Below are 20,357 nucleotides of genomic sequence, written 5' to 3' on the forward strand. Positions count from 1 at the left end.
AGAGGGAACTTATAGAGCTCTTTCTTAATGTAGCATACTACTAGAAAATCTTGCAGTAGACATGACATCTTAGAGTATGAGTACAGGTTTATTGAATCTCTAGTCATATGTACTCTCTTTACCCATGTCCTTGCTTCTATCTAGAGGCAAGTCCTGTGTAGTTGCCTGCCCTTTATGAGACTTTTCACCAGTGAATACTTTCATTTGGTCTCCAGTTTCTGCCCTAATTATTTGACCTGTTTACAGCAAAACTTCTAAAGAGATTGCCTTTCTCTGTTATATCTTCTGTTCTTTACACAGTTTCTTCCATATTCATCACCCATGTGAGTCACAATAAACATCATGTACAAAGCAATGTCCTTGTCTTCTGAAGTTGTTGAGCACTATTTCACATGGATGAATCCTTATACTATTTCATTTTTCTGCTACCTCCTGGGCCTTCATCTCATGTATCCTTTAAATCATCATTTGTATTACTTCTTCTTTCCACATGCATTCTCTATAGCTATTGGTATCTAACCCCATGGTTCAAAAGTTGTCTCTTGATGAATTATAGATTCATATATTTAGTGTACATCTCTCTATTCCTCTCTATACATGTCCAGCTACCATCTTGATACCTCCATGAATCTATAAAATATTCTGCTAGATTGTTTTCTAGTAGATTTGACATGCAAGCATATGAGTTCCTGTACATCACCTCAGAGTGCACATATGATCTTAAGTGGCCATCGAAATGATACAAAGTTTATACTCCCTGAAAGGCCAAATAAATAAATGAGAGCCAACAAAGGTATAAAAGGTGATATTTTAAACTTGGCAGTATTAAACCATCTGGTGTCTAAGAGGTTGCTCACACATAATTTCTTCATTTGATAACTCATATCCTTCCAGAACTTTCTACCACAGAAGGAACAGAAAGTGAGCAGTCTTAATATGTGAATGCCATTGCCTTCGTTTTTCAAGAAGACCAGCAAATAAGCATCCCTGTTTCCACTAGATTATTGAACTGAACTGTATGTCCCTAGTAAAAAGAAGGAAGTTGCAAAGTTAAGAACAATGAGCTTATAAGACTTCCATTTAGATCACTATTAGTGAAGTTCCAGAAAGTTCTTGCATGGTTGGTGCAATCTGAGAAGAGTTTTCTGTCAGCACAAAGTCACTCTGTGTCTCCTTTGTGCTCTCATCACCTGTGTTTATTTTGGGTTCCACTGAGGATCAGGTGACTAATTGTAGAATGAGCAACATGAAATGTGGGAGGACAAAAAAGAATTTCTCCTTCCTTCATGACTGCCGTCACCAAATGTCCTTGTATTGAAAGCAGTTCCTGTTGTACCAATCTGACGGATGAGTTAATTCATCCTCTTTGTCTTTTGCCTCCTTTTAATGGTAGCTTGATTGTGGTTTGTTGTTGTTCTTACAAGTCTTTGTGGTGTATTTTTCAAGACATTATGCATTCAACCGCAAAGAGCCTTGCATTTCTTTCTGGCTCAGACACTAAAAAGTTGAGTGCCTTTAGACAAGTCATTTTTCCTCATTTCCAAGGCCTTATTTTCCTCCTCTGTAAAATTAAATGGTTTGGTTAGGAATTTTTCAGATTGCTGGCATGTTTGACATTCTCTCTCTGCTGAACCCTTCCATATAAAAATATAAACTCTTAACCTACATGTAGATATTATTTCAGTTCTTAGGAAATCCACACACCAACCCTATCCTGAATGCTGACATTCATTGAATACTAGCCTGTAGTTACTACAGCTGACTCAGTATGTTACTACAGCCAACAAAGAAAAAGTAACTAATAGAATGATATTTTTGAACCTTGAATTAAGACAAGAAATTTAACAGCCCCCTCAGGAATTGCTGGAGTGTACAAAATTGTGTGATAAACTTGGAAAATTGACTAGGGCTTTGGTCCTGCCACTTTATCTTCCTGGTTTAGGTTTTGTCCTATGTACAATGAAAGGATGGATTAGATCATGGGCTCTCTCAGTCTGGCTACAGATGAATAAAGCTGCTTTTTCAGGTTCACAGAGGCCAGGGAAATTAGTTCTTCTGCTGGGGCAAGTATCAGGGCCTGTTTTCTGTATTTTGAAATGTGCCCAGGTGATTCTAATGTGTATGGAGGCCTTTAAATCACTGGATTAAGTGGTCCTGCAGATTCCTTTTTGCTTTGAATGTCTGTGAGTCACGTTACAAGGATTAGCAAATTTTTTCTATTAAGGTTGAAATGAAAATAGTTTCAGCTTTGTAAGCTTATGGGCTCATGACAGCAACTCAACTCAACCTTTGTATGACAAAGCAGCCATAGACGTTCATGAGTGGTGTGTGTGTTTCATTTCACTTTGGCAATTATTATTTTCAGTTTATTTGAATTTTGAGTGGTTTGGGTTTGAGAGATAGGGAGAAAATATGAAATTGAGAGGATAGAGAGATAGTAAGTAGAATCTGGAAGAAACTGGGGGAAGAGGAAAGAATATAGTCAAAATACGTAAAAAAAATATAAATGAACCTAAAATAACAAATCAAAATATCCTATCAAGAATTCAGTATTTTCCTCTAAGCATCTATATTTTGAAATATTCTAACTTCTCCAAAGCATTCTGTCAGTCAGCTTCATTTTCTGTATGTAACATGAATACTTAGGTAAGCATCATTGACAGCACAAAACATGGTTTGCTAGTGGTCCTTCCATTTACTAGTAACTATACCCTGTAGGCTAAGCATGAGTAGAAATATGGCCACTATGTCATATTCCTCCACTCCATCTGCTTATATATTGTATTCACCAACTAATGCTATGCAAGAGGCCTGGTTTGGTCTGTGGTACATACACCAGTGACACTCCATTGAAAGGATTGATTTTTCTCTTTCCCAGCAAATATCAATTGCAAATAGTTTATTAGTTAAGGGTGAGACATGTCCAATTCCCCTTTCCCTTCTCAGCCCTGAGAGTTTTGTCTGCTTTGAACATGTGGCAACCTTGTGAATGCTATCACTGTCTCTGTGAGTTCACTTGTGTACAATCCTGTTGTATCTGGATGACACTATTTCCTTGAAATCATCTACCACCACTTGCTATCTCCCCTTCCTATAAATCTCTCAGTTTTGAGAGGAGTGGTTCTCTCATTCTCTGCACATTGTCCAGTCATGGATTGTTTTGTTCATTAGTTTCTGCTGTAAGGAAAGGCTTCTCTGATGGTGGCTGAGTGAGGCACTAATCTATGGGTACAACATTAGGTCATTAAGAGACATGTTCCTGTTATATTCTTTAGGCTGAATAATAGAAGTAGGCTTTCCCCTACAGCCCATGACCTACCTAATAAGGTTTTTGCCCACTTTAGATGTGTCAAGTATCCTATCTCATGGAATAGGTCTTAACTCCAATTATCTAATTGTTGGTTAGTCTATAATACTTGTGCCTCTATTGCACTTCTATTATAGTTTCTGGATTTGTAGCTAGATGATATTAATGATTTGTAATTACTTTATGTGTGTGGGGGGTTTGCCTGCATCTGATCACCATATGTATATCTGATGTCCATGGAGGACAGGAGACAGTGTTAGATCCTCTGGAACTGGAGTTATAGACAGTTGTTAGCTACTTTATGAATGTTGAGAACCAAAACCAAGTCCCCTAGAAGAATAGCCTGTGCTCTTAACCACTGAACTATCTCTCAATCCTCCCCCATAATGACATTTTTGTCTGGGATTGATGAACATTTTGGGCATGGGAAACAATGTCACTATTGCCATGACTTTGGAGTGCTTGGTCATTCATTGAAGCATAATTTTGTTATTCTGCCTTCTAAAGAACTAAGTAAAATTAGCAAATATTTTTATGAGACATTTCTGGATTCCTGAAAATGCTGTAATGACTTCTGTGATTAGCTAGAAAAGATGAACAGGAAAATTTAGAGTCGTTTTCATGATAACCGAGTTGCCTCCTTTATAAATTAACATTGAAAGGAAGCTATTGAACTACATTTTGTTCTTGCCATCATCATTGTCATCTTGGTGCTTAGATTAGTACATTTAGGCATTACTGTAAGGATAATAACAGTTTTAAGGATTACCTCTTCCTCAATATATTTAGGGGAAGGCTTTGGCTCTTAATACAATTAATGTACCAGAAATTACAAGCACACGAATCGCAAGCAAACATTTCACTTTATCTTGGCTACATTCCAATTTGAAAGAATAAGAACCTATGCTATGTTAAGTTTTCTTGTCCATAAATAAAAAACAGATTCAGTGTTTTAGCACCTGGCTCACCTGGCTCTCCTTTTGTCCTTTGCCTTTAAAGTATGAGAACATGGTGTTAATTCCTTACCTGACTTCATTGTAATTTAACTCTAGCCACACAGAGATTTTTCCTATCCATGGGGCTGACTAACCTTCCTGGGTAGGGCTGCCCATACTCCTTCCTTCCTAAATCTTCTAAGCACAGCAGACAGCAGCTTGAGACTGGGGAGTATGTCAGTCTACAGCTATAATGATAATTACCAATGCTGAGTGACTGTCTAGCGCTAAGACACCAAGGTTTTTACATACCATGTGGAAATATATAGTAGACAATCCTTTAAGAAAGGATTAAGTGAGTTTTGCAAGTTTTATGAAAACAGATAGGGGTAATCTCTGCAGGGGTAATCTCTGCTGTAGTATGTGGAAGAATAACCTGTCATATGTGCTTTCCTGATGGAGAGATGCTTCCAAGGTGCCGCCCACCCTTTGAGGGTCTCCAGGGTTGTGATGGGCAGCTCCTATGATGAACACACTATGCTCAAGGCTGACCCGGTGGTGTTTCTTAACACTCTCACCTGCTTTAAGGATCAATTAAAGTGGCAGAGAAAGTTCATTGAGGAAATTTGAGAACTCTGTGCCATTTGCAGCAAGAAAAACAATTTGAAGCAAGAAGTTTAAGGTCCACAGCTCAGAGCAACCCAACTCCAGGTCTCTGAGCCCCACCCCCACCCCCAGCGCTAGCAGGAAGTGGAATTTGATGTGCAGCCAGCCTATGATGTCCTTATGAAATGAGAAACTACAAGAACTTTGACTCCAATAGCTACAACAAAATCTATACCCAACTCATCCATGAGTGCATCACGCTAAAGAAGAAGGATGAATTCTTGATCTGCTTCACAGACATCCATCAAAACTTCCTGAGGTATCGTGCACCCAGGCTATGGACTCTCCTCTGTCTGGTCAAGCACTGGTATCAACTGTGTAAGGAGAAGCTGAGGGAGCCACTGTCCCCACAGTATCCCCTGGAGCTGCTCACAGTCTATGCCTGGGAATGCAGGCTCCAAGACAGCTCTGGACTACATACAGCCCAGTGCTTCTGAACTGTCTTAGAACTGATCACTAACTATCCATGTCTTTGAATCTACTGGACATGGTGTTATGATTTTAAACATGAGATCTCTGACTACTTGCGCAGAGAGATCCAAAACGACAGGCCTCTGATCCTGGATCCAGCAGACTCAACAAGGAATGTGGCTGGGTCAGACTTACAGGCCTGGCACCTTCTGGCAAGAAAGGCTCTGATCTGGATGCGTTCGAGACTTTCTTTATGAACTGTGATGTGTCCTTTGTGAATGGCTGGGAAGTGCCACCAGAGAGAAAAGAATGTGTCTTCCAGTGAGTACTGCAGTACTTGCCCAGGAGGCTCCAGAGTCAGGGCATGCACTCACTCCTCTGCTGCAAGACCTTGATCTAGAGAGGACAGGAAGGTGCTCAAGGCTTCAGTGAGGGGCATCCAGCCTGTGATCAGACTCCAGGCTTCTGATTCCTGCCTGCCCATGGACAGCCTTCCTCACAGCCTGATTCATCTGCCTTGTCCTCCAACAGTGTTCTCTGGGAGTAAGACTCTGAAGGAAAGAGAAGAACTCAAGCTTGACTTCCATCTATCTACCCATTGGGAGGTTCTACCTCCCCCAAAATTTCTGATCATCAGCAATAAACCACAGGAAGCCATGAGTGGGTGTGTGTACTCTGAGGGATGTATCCTCATCCCACAAAGAAACTGTTCAGCATTGCACGTAGCCCTGGAGCCCTGGAGCCCTGGAGCCCTGGAGCCCTGGAGCCCTGGAGCCCTGGAGCCCTGGAGCCCTGGAGCCCTGGAGCCCTGGAGCCCTGGAGCCCTGGAGCCCTGGAGCCCTGGAAATTTGACAAGTGTTCATCAAGCTGCACTATTTCTTCAACATGCAGGCTGGGGTTACAGCAGTGCAGGAAAATAAAATTGCAAGCACTTTAAAATGTATGACTTTAAAACTTAGGTGGGTGTGTTAGGATGAGACCTGAAGCACTGATTTAAAGCAAAATGCATTGAAAAAAAAGAATAAATGGGATAATAAGTTCAGAGTTACTTGGGGAACCAGCCCTGCCTATGGCCTAGGCATTTATTAATAATATTAAGCCTCTCCGTTTTTATTCAGGTACTGGCACATGGGTGAAAAAGCCCATGGCTATATAAAACTAGTGTTCTATGTTATAACCTCTGACTAATCCAGTTAGCAATATACAGTTTTAGACTAAGAAAATGAGATATAAATTCCCAGTCTTGAAGACATACCTTATCATCCTCACAGCATTGCCATTATCACTGCATAGTAGAGAAAACAATGGCTTTATTAGTTAGTGAAAAAGGTTTACATGTCTTTGTATGGTTAAGCACTAGATGTTCTGAAGATTCCGTTCTTCGAGTACAAGAAATACTGTGGACATTTACAATAGTGAGTAGGATCATCACCAGGGGACATAATCTTCAGGTCTTGACTTGGATCGACCTTTCCACAGGCCCTTGAGTCAGTCTGGTTTCTGTCACTGCAACAAAATACCTGGTGTAAACCCCATGAAGAAATGAAATGTTTCTTTGGGCTTACACAGTCCCCGAAGTGTCAGTCCATGGTTACCTGCCTTGACTTCAGTCCTTTGCTGAGGCAGAACATCATGGCAACAGGAATATGTGTTAGAGAAGGCAGCTTACCTCATGGCAGCCAGGAAGTGGGGTTAGGGATTTAGGATTGGGGACAAACTCTCAGGGGCCAACTTTCAGTAGTTATCCATACCTCCCAATGTTTCTACTATACTCTAAAAGCCCCATCATCTTGGAACCAAGCCTTTATCTTGGAGTGACATTTACAATCCAACTTATAACTACTAGGTTTTAGGGACAAGGGTAGGTTCAAGAGAGATATATGTTGGATCATCATTCAGGCACTGAGGGGGTCATTAGCATGACTAGCATGGCAGGGGCTGTCTCTATCCTTCTCCATTTAGGAATCTGCTACCTGCAAGTCCTGTTTCCGGGAAGGATGGGCTCCTTATTTTCTGACTTGATATTACCTCTATAGTTAATTTGGTATGTACAATTTGAATTCTATTTTTGTAAGAAGGACCTACCAAATTGCTTGAGCTTTCCACAAAGCTGAGATCCGTTTTTATAGAGGATATGAAATTTTGACAGGGAAATCAAGCGTACAATGAATAGGACTTCAACTTTCCTGTAGTTAGTTTTTTATTATTGTTGCTTTTGCTGTACGGAGGGAAGAACTCTGGCTAATTGAGACCCTCTTAGTTTTGTAGTGGAGCTGAGCTCTTTCGCAGGCTCCTTTGTGAGTTCTCTTTCCATGACTCACCGAAGTTCCTGTCTTGTCTACAAGAATCATCTGGGAGACTTGGTCTTGTTCTGTCTTCTCTTTTTGCAGAACCTTCTTGGTTTCTTCCATGCTTCTTAGGATACAGGACAGGACACCTTCTTGCACCTTGCCCATATTCATGCTTCATATCGTGAGTCGAGGAGGGTGACTGTTCTCGGACATCCTAAGTTAATCAATGACAAAATTTTTTTCTAAAACTCCTAAGTCTTCAGTGTTCCAGACAGTGGATTTTCATTTTTATAAGCAACAGTCTTGCTTTCTTGCCCAAGCTGACATCTGAGCCTGAACTCAAATGACCACTTCTTAGAAGACATGAATACCTACAGTTGTATGTCTCTTTGGGACTTGGCCTTTGAAGCATAAAAGTCATTGTTCATATGACTACAAAATGCTGAACTGTTACTATGTCTTGACTTTTAAAAGACTGTTTGTGAGACTTGAAAGAATGCTGTGGTTCGGGGGTGACTCCTCCTTCTAGAGGCAATCAACATGCTGACAGCCCCCTGGTTCAAGAAATTGGTTAGTGACTAGTCTATTCCATAATGGCATTTCAGTAGTTGCTACTTTATCTGACTGTCAGAAAACGTCCTCAGATATTGAATTGAACTACACTTTGCTCATATTGTTATAACGAGTGTTGGTTAGGGATATTTTCACCAGGGTGAGAATAGTTAGACTTGAGGTTCATTTTAAGCATTGATATTGTAAGAAACAACTTATAAACTTTTATTTTTAACACTCAATAAGTATGTGCTGTCTAGCACATAGAATGTTAAATGTTCTGGATTTGTCTTTAATGGTGACTATCACTGATCAAGTTAGGCTACAGTGCTTCAGTCAAAGAAATGTGTATTACTTTTCAAATGACCAAAATCCCCCATCTCTCTCTCTCTCTCTCTACATATACATATATATGTATATATATATATATATATATATATACTCCATCATATATTCATTTACTAATTGTTCAAATAGATAATATCTGTTGTCATCATATTTTAAAATTATCACAACAAAGTTAATCAGATTATTAAAATCAGAGTATTAAAATAAAATTAAAGCAGCATTCTTTTGTTGTTGAAAATTTGCCAAGTTCCTGTATTTCTGTGTGCACTAAATATGTACTTTATTAAATGTCATATTGGAATATTTATAAACCAGATTGTTGCATTAACTTTTTCCAAGGAAAGGTGAACAAATGTATTTTCACTCCCAACCAGACACTGAAGAAGGGCAAAAGTAAGAATTTCATCCAAGTCTAACTTGGTGAACAATGAGTTTATTGAGAGTACAATAAGCATGGATGACGGATCACTTACAGACTGTGAGCGAACATAAAACACTTTCACACTACAATGTTCAACTCTAGCATGGATGATGACCTTGTGGAAGCTGCTCCAACGTGCCCTACTTCCTCTCTTAGGGTCTCCCAAGATCACTTCAGCTGAAAGGGAAGAGAAACAGAAGGGGACTGATGGTTGGAGTCCCAGAGGAGGGTCCCGAACTCTACTCTCCTCCCTTCTAGTATGGAGCATCACTATAGACCTAGCTGTCAGTGAATATTATCCTGTCTATTTTGCCACATGGCTACCAGGCCCAAGCATATCTCCACTCTAAGATGAGGAAAGAACAAGCCACTCTTCCACAATTCCATGGAATTGAGAATATAACCTTTATATAAAGTCACCTTTTGCTAATGATGCAAATTGATTTCAAAGTAATATTTATTAGAAGTGTAAACTTTTTCACTTTCTATCTGTGCAATAACTTAAACATTGTGGATTCACTAAAAATTGATATATGCCTTCAGTTCCAGTACTCAGAAGGTAGAGACAGACAGATCTCTATACATTCAAGGGCAGCCTGGTCTACAGAATGAGTTCCAGAAAAGCTAGAGCTACACACACACAAAAGAAAAACCCTGTTTTGAAAAAACACCCCCCCCCCCAACGAAAAAGAAGGAGAAAAAAAGAAATTGACTAAGCATCAGGTGTCTACAAATAACTTAGTTGACATACAGGATTATAGATGTTAAAGAAAGTGGAGAGGCAGTACTGTCTGCAGTGCTACAATCTTACAACATAATATGTAGTACTGTCATAGTGGGGAAAAGAGTTCTCTTTGACATCATCTATGCCCTTGAGAATACTTTGGTTATTTGTGTGTGGACTGCGTAACTGAGATTTAAGCAATCACAAAAATAAACAGGTCTCTACAGAACCCAATTATATGTGTCTTAGTTGTTTCGCTGGCTAAACATTTAATTATATCTAATTATTTCCTGTTACTTCACTGAAAACCCTGTCAAATAACCTAGTGACAGTTTTCTTGCATCATAATTTAAAGGTTATCTTTTTAGGCAACGTCAAACTAATTATGGCCACTGTCTAGAGTTTTCAAACAAACAAACATACTGTTATTTTCATTTCAGATGCGATCTGTGAGCAGAGTGTTTAAGTTTATTGATATACAAACAGAAGAAAGTATGTACACACAGATAATTAAAGAACTACCTAGAGAAGGATCATCTGACGTTTTAGTCATTAAGAATGAGCATGTGAAGAAAAGTGATATCTGGCCCTCTGGAGGCGAAATGGTTGTCAAAGACCTTACTGTGAAATACATGGATGATGGAAATGCCGTATTAGAGAACATTTCTTTTTCAATAAGTCCTGGACAGAGGGTGAGATTTCAGCATTACTTGCTTTGTTAGTGGGTCCCAACTACCAGAGCAATATGTTCGTAAAAACCATTTGTAACATAATTATATAATCAGTATCCCTTATACATAGTTGAAGGTGTGACTGTGCAAAGTTTTTATGTTTCATATGAAATTTGAATTACAGACTCTACACAACAGGTTATTGTAAATGTGATTGTATTTGAATGTGACTATACTTGCAAATATGTAAGATTTTCCAACTGCAGATGCCTTTAAATACACACAGACACCAAAAATACAACCATCACTATGAACAGTAGCACCAAATTGGTTGATTGGCACAGTATAAATTAATCCATCCCTTAATTAACTTAGATGAAACTTTAAACTTGAGTGATTTTCTTGCAGGCAATGGGTAGTTATATCTTAGTTCTTTGGGCCACTCTGTCAGTCCATGTTTCTCAAGTGGTGCATTTAGACCATGAGCATCTAGAGTGGTAGGCACACATTCAGGCATTATAACTTGTTCTGCTTTTTGTTCCTTGCTTTTGCTCTTTATCCCTATTTTTACCTTGAATCCTTTTCTTTCTGTTGCTGTTCCTTAGTATTTATGATTCCAAGACTTTCTCATTTCCTAACATAGCGATTCTACTTTTGTGGTTTTTATGAGTTTCTCTAGAGGTCACAATATATATTCACAATGAATCCAGGTCCATTTTAAAAGAATAATGTTATCACATAAGAGGCATCAGCACCCTGTAGTCCCAATTGCTCTCTCATGTGTGTCATATTCTTCCTATGGGTCATTTTGTGTATTCACAGATAATATGTGCAAATAGATGTTATTAAAATGACTTTAAGTAAGCTTCCCTGTTAGATCCAGTAAGAGTAAGAAAAGCATTTTAGTTTCTAAAATGCTTCCTTTATTCATTTAGCTTCAAGTTTGCAACTCCTTGTAGATCTGAGTTGTGTCTTTTCTCTGAGTAAGTTCTCTTAACATATCTTTCAAGATAAGCCCATTGACAGCACATAGCTTCTGTGTTGGTTTGATAATTTCTTACTTTGCCATAAGTTTTAAAAGATAACTGCACAAGGTTCACGATCCTAGTTTGGCAGAGTTTTGCTTTTCCTCTTCTTTTCTACTCGTTTCCTGACTTTGTGGTGTCCATAAAGTTATAAGTCATTCTTATCTCAAATTGTTTTGTTTTGTTTTTTTGAGACAGGGTTTCTCTGTGTAGCCCTGGCTATCCTGGAACTCACTCTGTAGATCGGGCTGGCCTCAAACTCAGAAATCCGCCTGCCTGTGCCTCCCAAATGCTGGGATTAAAGGTGTGTGCCACTTTAGGGGAAATTTTCCTGAACATAATGCCATAACTTATGCTCTGAGATCAGGAATCAACAAATTGGACCTTATAAAATTGCAAAGATTCTGTAAAGCAAGGGACACTGTCAATAGGACAAAATGGCAACCAACATATTTGGAAAAGATCTTTATCAATCCTACATGATAGAAGGCTAATAGTCAATATATATAAAGAACTCAGGAAATTAGACTTTAGATAATCAAATAGCTGATTTAAAATGGTGTAAAGAGCTTAAAAAAAAAAGAAAGAAAGAAAGGTGTGTGCCACGACTGCCTGGCCCTCAATATTTAATAAATAATATATTTTTTACTGGGCTTTCTTCAAGAGGATTTCTTTAAAAAATTTTTTGTACTTTTAAGATGATATGCTGTGGTATGGGTTTTTAGCTTTAAGCAACATTCTGGTTATTTTTCTCTGTGTATGGATTGAGTATATGACACTAATTTTTGAGGGAACCCTCTTAGTAACTATTATTTGAAATATCCCCCTCTATCTTTCTCAGCATCCTTTTCTTCTCTTTTTCTTTCTTCTTCATTTCTGTCTTCTTTCTCTTTCTGGTATCTACATTATATACAAGTTACACCTTTCCTAATTGTGCCATGATTCTTGGATATGCTGGGGGAGGGGGTTGTTTGTTGTGCAGAGGCATGTTGGTGTTGGCTGCTTTTAGTAACATATCCTCAAGCTCAGGGTTCTTTCCTCACACATGTCTAAACTATTGTTGAACTCCTCAAGGCATCCTCCATCTTTGTTGTACATGGTTTTTGTTTGTTTGCTTACCTGCTTGATTTTTTTTTTTTTGCTATACTTGTAGAAGTCTTTTGATTTTGCTTTAGAATGACGCCTTTCTGTTTACTAAGGATCCATCTGTTACTATATGCCAATTTTTTCATGATGAAATCCTTATCACATTAGTCATAGTTGTTTTGCATTCCCAACGTATGAATTAGAGTGTCATTGTCACATCTGGCTTTGTTCTATCCTAGTATTGCTTATTATTTCCTCTTTTCCCTTTCAACATGTCTCATTGTTTTTTCTTGAGAGGGAACATAGATGACGTGCTTGGGAAAGGGACCGTGATAATAGGCTGTTAGTAATAGACTGGCTATGCTGTGTTGGACTGTAGAGTTCTGTAGCTGCATAGTTATGTTAGAGAAATTACATTTTCGGCTGTGAGCTTTTAAATGGCACCAGCTTAGTTACTTTAGGTAGTACAGACTGGTTAGAGTGAGTTAGCACTAAATATTACTGTTTCCTAAAGTCAGTTAGTCTGGGCTTTTGGAAAAAAAATCTCTAAGTTACAAATGATAAAATAGTCTCACTCAAGATGGGCCTTAAATGGGAGACCGTGCTCTGGCCTAACAGAATGATCACTGTCTTGTGGGGTCCTTGAAAGCTAGGGAAACTTCCTCTAGTCTTCCTGTGAGGTCACTGGAGGCTGACAGGAATTGTTTCCCTCTCCATGGTCCACAATGAGCCCAGGTCATCTTCTCAGTGTAGTGCTTGTACTTGCTCCCTCCAGCTGTCTGCTTGCTGGTTTCTGCTGGTCTCTGTGACTGTATCTGCTTGCCTTTCTCTCTGGCTCTAGGGGCAGAGTCATTCGTTCTATGGTTTTACCTTTCTGACAGAAAATGTGTTGCTTACCTTTTTACTTAAGATGGAGTGACTTTTCAGTTAGTGGTAGCACATACCTTTAATCCCAGCACTTGAGATTCCTGTGAATTCAAGGCCAGCCTGGTTCACAGAGTAAGTTCCAGAACAACCAAGGCTACACAAAAGACCCTGTCTTTAAAAAACAAAAACAAACAACAACACAACCCAAAAAGAATAGCAATGTTCTCTACAAATGAAGACATCTAAATAGGTGCTGGATTTGTTAAAAGTGCACCCCATTCTGCCTTTATAGAATCTGGCGTGAGGCTGCTGACTCATTTAACAATCTGAGTGGCCCATGTGTCTTATTAACAATAAACAGATGTGTCGACATATGAGAGGCTCAGTTATAATCACCCATGAATCTGATGTTTCATTTGATTGTCTGTCTTGGTTTCTGGGGACCACAAGGAAACAAGATAATTATAGTGCACTTCCCTCTGCCATTAAAGTGCAGAGAAGGTGCTTTAAAGGGACTGTGCCCCAACTGCGCTACTCTTGACACAATGGAATTCCTGCTCCTACCTAGTTTGGCACTGAATAGCTCTCCAGATTGTAGTCTGATTTATGTTGATCTAAATTTTGCAGAGCTGAGGTGCATTGAGGTTAATAAAAACGTTGACTCATACTTAGGACACATCTTTAAAGCTTGTTTGCAGGAAGTACTCTTAGAAATAAGAAGATAATTAGTATGTGACAATTACTCAACCAGACAACCTTGTTAGGGTACAAATCAATTAAGTTCCTTGCTGTTGAAAAACTGGTCAGACTTAATACATGCCAGCACTTTGATGTGAGGAAACTAGAGCAATAGACAAAGGGTTTCAAGCTAAAGAAAGTATTTATTCATTGCCTCTCAGGCCAGTATTATGCCAGCATAAGAACTGAGTTTTCTGAAAATGTATTTCCTTCTGGAGGAAATGCAGTGAACTCATTTACCCCTACTAGGTCCATTCAAGGTCCTTTCTGCCAACTATCCTGTAATGAACTTAGCACTCTTCCATCGGTCCACTGTCACTTTCTTTTTTCCTCCTGTACATCACCTGCACTGACCGATTCTGATTTCTTATTTAACTTATTTAACATTGCAGTATTGGAAAAATCCTAACATGGTGAATGTGTATTTGTATGGCATGGTCTAGCACAGAGATGGGAGCATGCAGTGTGAAATTCCTCCAGATTTTAAAATTAATGCTTTATCTAGTCATTGAACAAAATTATTGTATTATTTATTTATAAGGTACAATAATATGTATGCTCATTCATTTGCTCTCCTATCTGACTGTCTTTCAGTCCACCTCAATATTTCTTGAGTACCTTTTTAAAGCCAAGTACACATGGGTCCTTTTATTCCTCCATTCTTCCAGCCATCTCACTTTCCCATCCTTTCACCCTCCAATCTGACTATCAGCTAATCCAAGTATTTATTATTTAAGTACACCATTATTCCAGATGGAGAAACTGAAAAAACAATCAAAACGGATAAACTATGCAACCTTTGTTGAATTTATATTCTTTATGTAAATACAAAGCTACAAGAAGGAGAAAATAAATCATTACAAAATTCTTCTTCATAACATTTGTTTATTTTCCCAACAACAATGATTTATATAAATTACCTTGTAGAGCTCTTTTGAGGGTTAGGAAGGCAATTATTCTTGTCACTGTCCTTTACCAGCTTATCACAAAGGCCTACATTATTGCCAAGTAATTTACTCAGTAAATTATTATTATTTCCATTGGTTGTGGCCCATGCCACCATTGGAGTTTATAAGTTATTACTAGTCTACAATGAAATAAGTATAGAGTCTGTAAATATTTAGAAATTCATTTTTTAATTTATTTAAAGTACTGATTTGCAGTTCATTAAAAACAGATGGTTTTTCACCAACCACATATATGTAAAGAACACTTTTCAAAAAGACCATTTTCTCCTTAAAGAGGTCAAACAATAGGAAATAAAGGGGCAGTGTGAACAGCATGAAACAAATTTAAGTGTTGCATATATACTGCAGCTTATTCTGTGATCAGTTAGTCATTGCAAGGAACTGAGCTTATATCATAACAAAGAATGTGAGCTTTGAGGGCTACCTGGACAACTGATCTCTGTAATGGGAAGTAGCCTTAATCTGATGCTGTGCTCTTGCAGCTGTGGTCTTTGCATAATGAGAACAGTTTAATATCCTTTTTGCTTCTTAGAGTTTCCTTCTTGCCAGAAGAGTCATATGTTAGTTAGCATTTGATTCAAACATTGCTGAGAAGCTGAGTGATCTTGGCTCTCGACTCAACCTGAATTCTGTGAGAATGTATACTTTACTGAACATGCCTGTATCTTATCATCAGGCCTGAACTTGACACTGCTCATTCCTTAAGGGCAGAATCCATCTGCCTCTTCAATGCCGGGGCCCAATCCCTGGACCTTGTACATGCTAGACAACTGTACATGCTCCACCAATGAGGAAATAAGTTTAGTCCAGGGACAGTAAGTAGTGTTAGGCCTATTTTGAGTAAACTTCAAGTTTGTATCCATATTCAAAAGTACATCGGGCAGCAGGTCCCTGCTTCTGGTTTGAGCTGACGTGCATCAAGATAGACTGTTTTTACTCTTCCTTGACTTTAAATGGACACTTTCTCCCTTTTTCTCATTAGTAAAAGTCAGTGGTCAATGAAGCCCACATCAGGAATACAGTTCTGTATGGCCAGTTTCTGATTTCAGTTGCAGATTATGATGAGTTCCAGATCAGTTCCAGATAGTGATGAGAATTCGGAGTGTGTAAACAGGCTTACGTGGCTCCATGAGAAGAGAACCCATTCCACTGCTTTCTGTCCAAGGAGCAGTGCTGATTGGATAATAGGTGCTATCCTTGGTGCAAGAGTAATGCCATCACTTTCTCCTTCTAGGTGGGGCTCTTAGGAAGAACTGGATCAGGAAAAAGTACTTTGCTTTCAGCATTTTTACGAATGTTGAACATTAAAGGTGATATAGAGATTGATGGTGTCTCATGGAATTCAGTGACCTTACAAGAATGGAGGAAAGCTTTCGGAGTGATAACACAGGTGAGCACAAAAATGTAAAAAGCAATACGAATTAACATTTTTATCATTATTTGACATACTTAAGAAATTCATATCACTCTGCAAAATATATTTGGTGGGTCCTACCATCTCGTCTACTGTGCAAGAGAACTGTAGCATATGGAATGAGAGTACCTCCCAATGTCTGGAATTCTGCGTGGTGTATATTTCTTAAAGTGTTTTGATAGTGTTCTCCCAAAGCACAATCTGTAACAGCAGCCTGGGTAGTTCCTTGTGCAGGCTTCCTAGTCTTGCTTAAGTACTTGATCTCCGAGGGAGTGATAGCAGCCTGTAGATAAATGCTTTGCAAGATGTGGAAGATGCTTCTGAGATCATAAGCTCTCGGAAGCAGGACATAGTGGAATTGAAAGTTGAAGTGCAGTGATGTTTTCCCTTTGGAGTCTGAGTAGGAAGAAGTATGTCAGGTCAATCTAGATTCTTATAAAGGGCAGTGTTTGATTCAGGCAGTACAGCATCTCGAACATCGCCATTTAGTGCTATTCTGTCTGTGTTACTGCACATGCTGATTTCTTGTGTAGAGGAGAAACGGCAATGGTTGCGGGCAACATGACCCAAATGTGAACCAAGAGATGCTGAAGCCAGAAGAATTGCAGTATTTCTGCTGCTGTTGGCCCTTTTCTCTGAGACTTTTCCTCCTTTTGTGCTACTAGACACTAAATCCAACCCACTAAGATGGCTCTTTGAAGCACTTCTGTATTTTTAACACAAAATTAACATTCCGGGACTATCACCAGGTAGACCAACTACAAAGCTAGACCAAGAAAATGCTTGTACTTCTTGATAAATGATCTTCACAGAACATTTGCTCCTTTCAAGTGGTGAGACAATAGATACTGTAACCACCAAACTGATGCTTTCAATTTGTTTCTATGGTGTGCCATTTTTTTCAAATGCTTCATCTTGGCTGAAGTTGTGGAAACACTGTGTGTTCAAAAACACAAAAGGGATTGTCAGATGGCCTAAAGAAAAAGAAACGCTAGGAGTACAAGGTTCCTGAGGTGAGAGCACTAGTCGAGTAAAAATGCTAAGGCCAGTGGAAGGGTGTGGTTGTCTGAGAAGCACTGCTGTTGGACTTGCCCAGGTCCTGTGCTGCCAGTTGAACTAAAGCAGGGTAGGCTTTGCCTTGGTTGCTCTTGTTCGAACACATTGGCCTACAAGAAGCGTCAACCTCTAAAACTTCTATCCTCTTGCTCATCATCGTAGCTGCTACACAATAGAAGGGCTCCGTCTTCCTCACTAGCTCTGCTTAGGAGCTTACTTATGCCAGGCACAGAGTACACTGCAGTGGGCCAGAGCTGGAAAATCTCCCCTGCCTTTCTGCCTAAATGACTCTTCAGACTTGACTCAATTCATGTCTGCTCTTTTATGGATTCAAGGCTTACATTTAAAAAAAAAAAAAAGAAAAAAGGAAAAAAAAAAGTGTGTTCAGGGCATCCTTCAGAAATACTGAAGGGTCTCTGGAACATCAGCCAGCATGGTTAACATGTCTCAGTGACAATTTTTGAATGTCATGTGAAACCTAAGGAAGGAAGGAGAGAGAGAGAGAGAGAGAGAGAGAGAGAGAGAGAGAGAGAGAGAGAGAGAGAGAGAGCAAACCAAGTCCTTATATGCTTGATGTCTAAACTACGGGTTACTTTGCTTTTCCTATCTTTTCTTGGAACGTGAGGATTGCAGCATGCTTCTCCTTTCCTTAGAAAGATAAAAGAAGGAGAAAAGTGAATATCCACAGAAAACTAACTAGTTTGGTCTGCTTTTTCATCTTTTCTTTTCTCCTCTGTCTCCTTTAACAAGGATGTACTTCAGAAGGTCCCACACTGAGCTAGTGTAATGTTAAAGGTTCACTGGCCACTGGTTCTCAGATACATGAAACAGGTATTTTGAAAAGTACCCTCTTATACAGAGATCCAAAAGCATTTGCTGGGCAGTCACAAAAGGTCCTGTTGGTTTGGACGGTTCTTAACAATTTTTTCCCTCCTTTTATAGTTTAGTAACTACATAGCAATCTCAGAATACGTGCAGCCCAGAATTCAGACTATCATGTGCATTCCAAAACAGAGCCTCTTTCATTTGTTCTGAGTCAAGCAGAGCAGGCAGTGAAGCCGATAGATGGCATCTGATTTACTTTGGCAATTAGAGCACCAAGAAGAAAGCACCCACTAATGCTGCGCCTGGCTAGGCAGATAATTAATAAAAAGCAACTATTTTAAAGCTTCAGTTACAATTTTGGAAGGCTGTAAGTTCTTCTGAGTAAAGGACTAGAAGTTTTTCCTTTTGTTGATTACTATTGTATGTGGTATGTGTCTGAGAGGAGGGGAGAATGGGTGGGGTATTCATCACGTCATGGCTCACTTGGAGAGGTCAGCACACAACTTTCAGGAACAAGTTCTCCCCTTCCAGCATGGCATTTAGACACTGGATTCAGGTCATCAGGGCTGTGTGGCAAGCGTGAGTTATCCACTGAGCCATCTCACTGGCTCCTTTTCTTAATGAATTGAAAATACTCACCATCCACCCATCATTCTCACCACAGACAGAGGTGAGGCATCTTTTGTTTTGAAAGAGATCAGACAGCATGTATAGATATAAACAGTGAAATTGGTGGTGACAGCTTAAAATTCACTATATAAAATAATTACATCTTGTGCTTACAATTATAATATCACAGTCATTTTATTTATATCAAATGTAGAGATACTACTTGCCATTAATATGCCAGAGAAGTTCCAGTCCAACCTGTAAACTTCTAATGAGAAACTCAAAACGATGTTCATAGTCGTGTGACAGAAATTAAAAACAGAAACAGTAAAGCCAAAGTGAGTGGCTGAGAGTTAGTAATGAAACCATAGCTGCCTGTAAGCTGTGGGCTAACAAGGGAGTATATAGGCAGAGAGAACTGTCCAGATTAAGCTAGCTGTCACTCCTGCCAGTACATCTGTGTCTTTCCTGTCCTGCTGTTTTGTCTCCCTTCTTTTCTTGTTTTCTCTCTGATTGCAGAAAACATGTAACTGTTTACTGGTTAGACATTATGAATTGAGGGGTTTTCTTTCTTTGTTTGTTTTGGGGGTATTTTTTTAACACAAATACTTTGCTTGACTGCCCAAACCCAGATGGGATCTCAAACCTTGCTTATGTATTTCTGCGTGTAGTTCTAATATGTCTCATTTTCAAATTATCCACATATCTCCCTTAATTATGCAAGATTTAAACAGAGTGACCAGAAAATGGAAGCAGAGTTATAAAAAGAAGGATAGAAATACATAGTAAAATACTTTTCTTCTGAGTTTTCTCCGTTGTAAGACATCTAACATAACACCTTGGATGAGAAGAATTCAAAAGACAGTGTTCTATGCTGAATCATTAAATGTTGCTGTCTCTCACATGTGTGGTTCTTTCAGCATTTGGACCCTAATCTGTATAATCTTAGGACAGCTATATAATTTCTCTGTCATAGTTTCCTTGTTTGTAAAATGAGTATAGTAATAATAACAATTATTTGTACTTTGGGGGAAATTGAACGAGAAATACTTAAACTTTTACTTCCCACATGGCTTGATAATTATCCTCTGTTATGGTAGTTATTATTTTTAATTCAGTGGGGGTGGGGAGTCATGTCTCCTCTGTCTTTCTACTGGACTGGGGGTATGTTCTATGAATAAGTATGAATAAGTATGAATAAATGAGCTTGCACAATTTCACAAAGAAAGTTGTAATGAATACATGCCATAGAGTGTCATAAAGTTTATAGGTTTAGAATGATTGGGTACATGGAGTTCTAGGCAGGAAGACTGTGAACAATCAAAAGGATAGGTCAGTGTGAAGGGAAAGGGAGAAGGGTCAGAGGGAACCACAGCTTAGAGGGTATTAGACGTCATGGCATGGTCCAGTAGGAAGGGGCTAATTCTCCTGGGCTGAGGAAGG

At 39.0% G+C, this 20,357-nt stretch overlaps 1 protein-coding gene and 1 pseudogene across 1 annotated transcript in view; both read left to right on the plus strand.

The window, feature by feature from the left end:
- Cftr (cystic fibrosis transmembrane conductance regulator) overlaps positions 1-20,357 on the plus strand; it is a 152,084-nt gene that overhangs the window by 118,901 nt on the left and 12,826 nt on the right. Inside the window, exons 22-23 of the mRNA NM_021050.2 lie at positions 10,096-10,347; positions 16,245-16,400. Of these exons, the coding sequence (NP_066388.1) occupies positions 10,096-10,347; positions 16,245-16,400 (408 nt within the window). The remainder of the gene's footprint in view (positions 1-10,095; positions 10,348-16,244; positions 16,401-20,357) is intronic.
- Gm15595 (predicted gene 15595) lies at positions 4,683-5,611 on the plus strand (annotated as a pseudogene).

The sequence above is a fragment of the Mus musculus genome, chromosome 6, assembly GCF_000001635.26.
Source record: "Mus musculus strain C57BL/6J chromosome 6, GRCm38.p6 C57BL/6J".
NCBI classification, from domain to species: domain Eukaryota; kingdom Metazoa; phylum Chordata; class Mammalia; order Rodentia; family Muridae; genus Mus; species Mus musculus.